The sequence below is a fragment of the Perognathus longimembris genome, chromosome 10, assembly GCF_023159225.1.
Source record: "Perognathus longimembris pacificus isolate PPM17 chromosome 10, ASM2315922v1, whole genome shotgun sequence".
Lineage (NCBI taxonomy): Eukaryota > Metazoa > Chordata > Mammalia > Rodentia > Heteromyidae > Perognathus > Perognathus longimembris.
Genome location: NC_063170.1, coordinates 32,720,623 through 32,729,004, shown reverse-complemented (window position 1 = coordinate 32,729,004; position 8,382 = coordinate 32,720,623). Strand labels below are relative to the sequence as shown.

The 8,382-nt window shown below is 44.9% G+C and overlaps 1 protein-coding gene across 1 annotated transcript; it reads left to right on the top strand.

The window, feature by feature from the left end:
* The first annotated feature begins 339 nt into the window (after positions 1-339).
* LOC125358011 (zinc transporter ZIP2-like) lies at positions 340-2,779 on the top strand. The gene is made up of 4 exons (XM_048354850.1): positions 340-629; positions 798-928; positions 1,185-1,235; positions 1,852-2,779. Exons 1-4 carry the CDS (start codon positions 515-517, stop codon positions 2,482-2,484), a joined length of 930 nt encoding a protein of 309 aa, XP_048210807.1. The 5' UTR covers positions 340-514; the 3' UTR covers positions 2,485-2,779.
* The last annotated feature ends 5,603 nt before the right edge of the window (positions 2,780-8,382 follow it).

The following is an 8,382-nucleotide window of genomic DNA, read 5'->3' as shown; positions in this document are numbered from 1 at the left end:
GGCCCCAAATCCCCTCTGAAAAGCTTAGGTTCAGATATCTGCATAGCAACTTTGGGATGAGGTGGAAAGGGCCTGGAAGGCTTAGATCAGATATCCTGAGGCTGGACCAGATGGTCCTCAATGCAAAATAACTGAGAAGTAGTTACCAGAAATTGTTCCATTTAGGGTTTGGTGGACCCCAGGCATAAGCCACAACTCTCAAGAGCTCTTGGATTAGTCATAGCATTGAAGAAAAAGAGTGGTGTCTGGCAGGGAGTCTGGAGTTTCTGGTTTGGAAGCTCCAGAAGGCGTGAGTCAGGGGAGGGGCCTCCAGGTAGGGGAGGGCACATAGCTAGGCCCCACCCTAGTGAGCTATGCAGCAGAGCTGTGATATAGCAGAGACACCAGGACACGGGCCACAAGGACACAAAGTGTCTCCTGAAACTCCAGAGAGTGAAGACACTCTTAGCTACCCAAGATACCACTCCTGCTCCACGTTACATTGTGAGGCTTCTGCTTGTCCTTCACCCCACAGATGGAGGCACTAGTAGGGGCAAAAATTGGCTGCCTGTTTGCCCTGCTGATTCTTACTCTGGGCTGTGGTCTTATTCCTATCTGTTTCAAATGGTTCCGGATTAATGCAGCTACAGGTACAGCCCTACTCCATCTTTAACCGTAGTCTCACCCTGTCCTGTCACTGGCTCTAATTCTCTCACCATCCTCAAGCTCAAGATATTTGGATACTGCCTTGTTACTCTTAAGTCATCTTTGTTATATCCTTATTGCCAAGTGGATTGTAACTTCTGCTTTTTTCTAAGGTTGTCGCTGTCAGGTTCTCAGCCTTCTGGGCTGCATCTCTGCTGGTGTTTTCCTGGGAGCTGGGTTTATGCATATGACCGCTGAAGCCCTGGAGGGAATTGAATCAGAGATTCAGAAGTTTATAGGACAGGTGAGCAGCAACAATGGCAGAGCTAAGCTTTGGGGATGTGAAGCCAGAGTGATCAACAGAACCCAGGAATGAAAAGGGAGAGAATATTGGGACCAAAGACAAGGGTAAAATGACAGGGAGGATAAAGCACTTGGGGTTATGGAGAATGATGAAAACGGGTCAGATTGCCCTTTAAGGAAAACTGTGTTGCTGAAAGGTCAGAGCAGGAAGGTGAGCTGTGCCACCTCCCACCTAATTTCTGCTTCTTTCTTCCTAGAACAGTACAGAAAGGGAAGGAAACTCCTCTGCTGCCGCTGAGTCCGCTCATGTAAGTCTCTCCCATCAGTTCTTGGGACCTGAGGAGAGCCAGAGATTCCTTTCATAGTCAGATATTTTTTAGAGGAATATGTGAAAAATACCAAGATTCCCTTCTCTCAGCTCCGATTATACAGAGGAAAGGAGCCAGTCCAATCCATTTTCTTTATGAAGCCCCAGAAAAAGCTTTGCTTTTCCTTCTTATATTCTCATAACTGATAATATATGCATATTGATCTTATCTATACATATATATTTTATATACCTATGTGTGTGTGCCAGTACTGGAGTTTGAACTCAGGACCTGGGCACTATCACTTAGCTTTATCTGCTCAAGGCTGGCACTCTACCACTTAAGCCACAGTGCCACTTCCACCTTTTTGGTGGTTTAATTGGAAATAAGAATCTCACAGACTTTGTTGCCTGGGCTAGCTTCAAACTATGGTCCTCAGATCTCACCACTGGGGTCAGGCTTGTTTTCCTATATTTCGAACTCCATGGATACTGTGTGTATGCCCCTCTGGCATACCTACTCTTGTCTTCATTTTCCTACCCTAACTTCCCAGTCTCATATCCATCCTGTGTTCTGTTTCTGTAGCCTGTCACTCACAGCCCCTTTCTGTTCCCAGGTGGAGTATCCCTATGGAGAGCTCATCATCTCACTTGGCTTTTTCTTGGTCTTCCTTTTGGAGTCACTTGTGTTGCAGTGCTGTCCTGGGGCTGCTGGAGGATCCACACTACAGGAGGAGGAACAGGGTAGAGCTTTTGTTTTTGGATTCCACAGCCATTCACCTCTCCCCTCACCCCCTCAGGGTTCCTTTCGAGCCCTAGTCCTCTTGCTCTCACTCTCCTTTCACTCAGTGTTTGAAGGGATAGCTGTAGGACTACAGACAACAATAGCAGCTACCATACAACTCTGTATGGCTGTCCTGGCTCACAAGGGACTCATCGTGTTTGGAGTAGGACTGCGGCTGGTGAAGCTAGGCACTGGATCATGGTGGACTGTATTTTCCATACTGTCATTAGCGCTCATGTCCCCCTTGGGCCTAGCCTTAGGCATGAGTGTGACTATTAGGGACTCTGAAGGACGTCAGGGCTTAGCCCAAGCTGTATTAGAGGGTGTGGCAGCTGGCACATTCCTGTATGTCACCTTCCTAGAAATTCTACCCCGGGAGCTAGCTGGTCCTGGTGCCCCTCTGACTAAATGGTGCTGTGTGGCTGCTGGTTTCACCTTCATGGCCATTATTGCCTTATGGGCCTGAAAGAGTCCTGCTTGTTGCGATTGAGCAATCTAGGAGGACTCCTCCCTACCACCCGGAGCCAACTCTTCGTAGCTTTGGTCCTCAGACTTTTTTTCCTGAGACTGAAGGACATTCACAAGAGATCTCATTCCCTAGGGACTAGACCCTACCTTACACCCACCTAGACCCCATTTGTCACTCTGAACTGAGTAAGGAATATTTAGATTCTATGTTTATGTGGAGAACTGACAAAAATGTTATCACTTCAGACTTGACTTTTCTCCTGTGTATGCTGCTATGTGTTAATAAAATGTCCATTTGATCCTCTCCCTTCAGCTATATTGTATTTTGTTTCTCCCAGCTGCCTAGAAGATGCCCTGTGGGGGAAGTAGAGGAGTGGGAAGGCGGATGAAGTGGGGTTTTTTTTTTTTGGAATTGGGGGTCCTAACATTCATCCAGTGGCAGGCCATACCCTAGGAATAAAAACATTGTTGAATTTGTCTGTGTGTGTGTGTGTGTGTGTGTGTGTGCACGCGCGCACTTGCACGCATGTGTATCTTGAGCCAACGGGCACATTGCTGACTAAGTCAGGGGTAAAAGTAAAGAAAAAAGATATGGTGAGATTGACCTGGTACATAGAAAAGTATAACTGTCTGCTACCTCTACAGGAGATGTTGCAAGTACAGTGATGGAGGGCGATTTTTGCCATCATTCTATGTGGCTCAAAGCCTGGGGGGAAAAAATCCCACCAAAAGTTCAGTCCTTATGCAATGTAATTGTAATGGTGTTGGAGTCTCAACAGGCTCCTCTGCCCATAGGATATGGGCCTGTGCGGGAAGCTCCTGTACAGAGGGAGAATGTGGCTAAAAGCTCTGAGTCTTATGACAAAGAGCAAAGAGCAGAGAGATGTAACTAAAACCTCTGGATCTTGTGACAGAGAGTTAGAGGATATGGCTAAAAGTCTTGAATCTCAGGGAAAAGGTCAGGGAGATATGAATGGAGGCCTTAGATCTGGCAGCGATGGACTTGAGAATTGTGAAGCCTGGGAGAGTGGTGAAGGGGAATCTTCCTCTAGCTCTTCTAGGGATAAGAGGCTTAGCCGTTCTCAAGTCCCTCAAGGCCTGCCTGCTCAAGTATCTGCCCCGCATGTGGCAAATCCAGCAAACTCGCTTATTTCTCGGGAAATCCAGCAGGCTCAACAATAATGGAACTTGGAAGCTTATATTGAGACACCCTTGGTAGCGCCAGTTAGAGTGCAACCAATCAACCCAGGAGAGGGTGGCCATGCCCAGGAAGGCTACTTCTGTGCAGAATATGAAGCTGTCCTATCAGACCCTCCAGGAGTTTAAGCAGGCCGGAAGCACCTATGGGGCTACCTCTCATTAAACCATGGGCATTCTCAAGGGACTAGCAAAGGCTGAACATCTGATCCCCCATGATTGGGAAAACTTGGCCCAGTCAATGTCTGCAATTTAAGATGTGGTAGAATGAGGAAAGCCCACAGCCAAGCCTTAAAAAATTGACAAGCACAGCCTAGTCAGCTGGTTACCCCTTGTGTAAAAATAAAGCATGGGGGTACAGAGCCCTAAATAAATTTTGTAGCCCAGCTGGAGGACAGTCTTTGTAAAACTGTGACACAGGCTGGGCAAAGGGACTTGCTCCTCTGAATGCTCGCTTTTGAAAATGCCAACACTGAATGCCAAAAGGCCTTACACTCTAGGAAAGCAGCTAATGGCAGTGTCACAGATTACATTAAGGCCTGCAATGATATTGGCTCCTCTGCCTACAGTGCCAACCTACTGGCCACGGCCATAAGTAGGCTTAAAGTAGGAGATTCAAGATGTTTTGGATATGGAAAATTGGGACATATCAAAGGGAATGTCATAACAACAAAGACTTCCCTGACAGAGATCCTTACCTACCCGGGATGTGCTCCAGATGTAATAAAGGAAGGCACTGGGCAAGTCATTGTCCCTTTAGACATGGTAAGAATGGCAAGCCTCTTTCCCCCTCGGGAAACCGGAGATTGGGCTGCCCTTCAGGGCCCTGGAAACAAATACCGAAGGTCCAGTAAATGCTGGCCATGAAACTTCTCATCGCATAAACTTCTCAGACTTGGTTGCTGCTACCATGGGCAGCATAGCAGCATAGTAGAACTTGAAACTGCAGACCCTATGTTTTTTAACTCCTGATCAGGGCATTGTTAAACTATCCACACAGGTGTATGGGCCTATACCTAAGTCTACTGTAGGATTAATTGTAGGAAAAGGTAATTAGACTTCTAAGGGTCTAAAAGTCTATGTGAATGTAATAGATGAGGATTATGATGGCCATATTCAAATCATGGCTTCAGCTTTGTCTCTGCTGCATATCAAAGCTGGGGAGAAAACTGCCCAAATTCCATGGCTTCCAAATGAAGAGTCCCTCCCCCTCCCCCCACACCCCACCACCGCCCAAAATATCAGTGGAAAGGAAACCTTGGCGGCACCAATGAACAAGTTTGGTATAATACTATTATTGGTCCAGGCCTCCCTGAGTGCAATCTCATCATAAATCATAAAAGCTTCAGAGGGCTGATAGATACAGGAGCGGACGTAACTGTCATTGCTCGGAAACACTGGCCGGCCAACTGGGAAAAGGAGAGAAAAGACATTCAGGTGTCAGGAGTGGGAAATGTAAAAAAGGTCTGGCAGAGCACCTCCTTGCTAACTTGTACAGGACCTGATTGATGATCAGGTGGGATGTGTGCAACCCTTAATTTTTTACATAGATGTCAACCTCTGGGGGAGAGATCTCATGGCACAATGGGATACTCCAATTTCCTTTTCCACCCCACGGGATTTTCCTGATGGTCATTGATCAGCGTCCACAGCCCTTGCCTCCTAAATGGCTCACCACCACCCCATGTGAGTTGATCAAAGGCTGCTGAAAGAAAAACTGGACGCTTTACACCACTTGTCTCAGGAGCAGTTTAAAGCTGGACATAGAGAGCCCCCAGCTAGTCCTTGGAATATTTGAGTATTCGTTATAAAGAAGAAATCAGGGAAATGGCAGATGTTCCAAGATCTTAGAAAAATTAATGCTGTTATTCAGCCTATGGGTACCCTACAGCCAGGGTTGCCTTCTCCTGTGATGATTCCCAAAGTTTGGAAATTTATAATTATAGACTTAAAAGACTGTTTTTTTGTTTTGTTTTGTTTTCTATCCCTTTGGCCAAACAAGCTAGGGAGAAATTTGCCTTTACTATTCCAAGCATTAATATGAGGGAGCCTGTATGAGGGAGCCTGCAAAGCATTATCAATGGAAAGTCCTGCACCAAGGGATGCTTAGTAGCCCTACTATATGTCAACATTATGTAGGAGCTGTCTCGCAACCCATGCGTGAATCTTTCCCAGAGGCATATATTGTGCACTATATGGATGGCATATTGTTAGCCCTACCTGAGGAGACCAGATTAGACAAGCTTTTTGCAGCTCTGCAAAAGAGGCCATCAGCCTCAGGATTGGTAATAGCAGAGGAAAAAGTCCAAAAGACTTCCCCTTACTCTTATCTGGGAACCAAAAATAACTGGCAATATAATTACTCCTCAGAAGGTTCAAATCAGAACAGATGCCTTGAGGACTCTTAATGATTTCCAAAAGTTGCTAGGTGATATTAATTGGTTGCACTCTTCCTGAGGAATTCCAACTTACAAACTGCAATATTTCTTTGACCTCCTACAGGGAGATAGTGACTTAAATAGCTCCCGAACATTAACCCCACAAGCTCGAGAGGAGTTTAGACCTTGAGTTTATATTCCATTATGAGTGTTTATGTTTTGATTGTGTACATAACCTCAGTAACTGCTCTTCTGTAACTAGGCTCAGTTTACCTAGAGGAAAAAAACTTGGTATTAGCTGGTCTTTCTTTTGTAATGGAAAGGCATACCGTGCTCTAAAGAAAAATTATTCAGGACTCTCTTATGTTGGGAGAATGGTACTTCTCTTACTTAACAATTTGACTCATCAGAATAAGGGACATATGAAACGTGATATTCCCTTAAATTGTGATGACAACCTTGTACTGTTAAATACTGATGATATGGCTGTAGCTGCAGCTTTTGTTCTGCCTGTCCCTGGACTGGTAGTAGGTGTCCAGAAAGAATTCAGCAGGCTAGCTTGTATTTTTAATAAAGGTGACAAATGTCACGGCAATGATTTTGGAAGAGATAAATCAGGAAATGAAGGAGTTACAAACAGGAATTCTGCAAAATCATGCTGCCACAGATTACCTGTTGTTAAAAAAAAACCACTTGGGGGCTGGGAATATGGCCGAGTGGCAAGAGTGCTTGCCTTGTATACATAAAGCCCTGGGTTCAATTTCCCAGCACCACATATATAGAAAATGGCCAGAAGTGATGTTGTGGCTCAAGTGGCAGAGTGCTAGCCTTGAGCAAAAAGAAGCCAGGGACAGTGCTCAGGCCCCAAGTCCAAGGCCCAGGACTGGCAAAACAAAAAACAAAAAACAAAAAACAAAAAAACACCACTTGGGGTGTGAACAATTCAAAGGATTGTGCTGCTTGAATATTGCTGACAATTCTCAAATGATTCAGAGCCTGCTAGAGCAGCTCAAGAGAGAGCTGGATAAGTTGACCAGTAATGATTGGAATCTTCCTGAACTGTTCTCCTGGCTTTGACCCTTTTTGGGCCCAATAGCTTCCATAGTGGGGATCATTCTGCTGGCTCCCTGCCTTTTCCATGTCTGTCCTCTAGCATCCAGCATACGCTAGCTCAGTCAGAATGCTAAAACCATAAAATCATAAAATAAAAATGGGGGAGGGAATGTGGGAAGCAGGAAATGGTAAGTGTAGAGCCCTAAGGTTGGCCTTAGAGAATTGGAACACCATTCTCTGTCCCTCAGAATGCTAAGGGCGGCCCTGTCAAGACCTAATGTGCTTAGCATTACAGGGCCACAGTTTCGACCCTCCTGTTAATCTGGAACATCACAGGACCTTGGAGCCAGTAGGTGGCCTATGCAAATTGGTTGTTTTCTTGTTTATGGGAAATTGACAATCCTAGAACTGTTCCCCTCCCCCAACTGACACCCTTATCTCTTTGAAGTAGTCTCTTTGATGTAGGGAGCTTCCTGCATGTACTTTTGTTTGATAATAAATAAAAGCCCTGTCCATGGGACCCTCAGCATCTGTTGCTGGAGAGAGGCAGCAGGTCCCCTGGTACACTGAAAACCAATTCCCTGGTCCGGTCTCCATCATTGCTCCCAGCCGCAGGACAAGGCACTTGCCACGATTTACAACAGGATACAGTCTGGCTATATGGATTTTTTTGCATTTGTTTTTGTCATGGAGCTTGAACTCAAGATTTGGGTGCTAACCCTGAACTTTTTCACTCGAGGCTAGCACTGTACCACTTTGAGCTACAGCACCACTTCAGGGTTTTTTGGTGGTTAATTGGAGATAAAAGTGTCACAGACTTTCCTGCCTGGGCTGGCTTCGAACCATGATCCTCAGATCTCAGCCCCCTGAGTAGCTAGGATTATAGGCATGAGCCACTGGCATCCAACTATGGTTTATCATTTTATTTTAAAACAGCTCAATAATAGACACCTGCTATCATGTACAAGGCCATAAAACAAATAAAATAATTAAAATACAATAACTAAGTAAATAAAATATATAAGTTAAGTAAATAAATAAAAAGCTCTTTATATATCTCCACTTTGATTTTGACAAAATTAAAGTGCTATAACAAATACAAAATTGATCCAGACATGAGAGAACCACACTAAAAACAATGAAGTTTAATTCAATAAAAATAAGTAAAGATTTATCTGTTTTACTGAAAATACATTTGAAAGTAAGACTGAACCTCTATCATGTCTAAAACATAAGTGTGACATGTAACTTCCCAAGGGCAGTAGCCC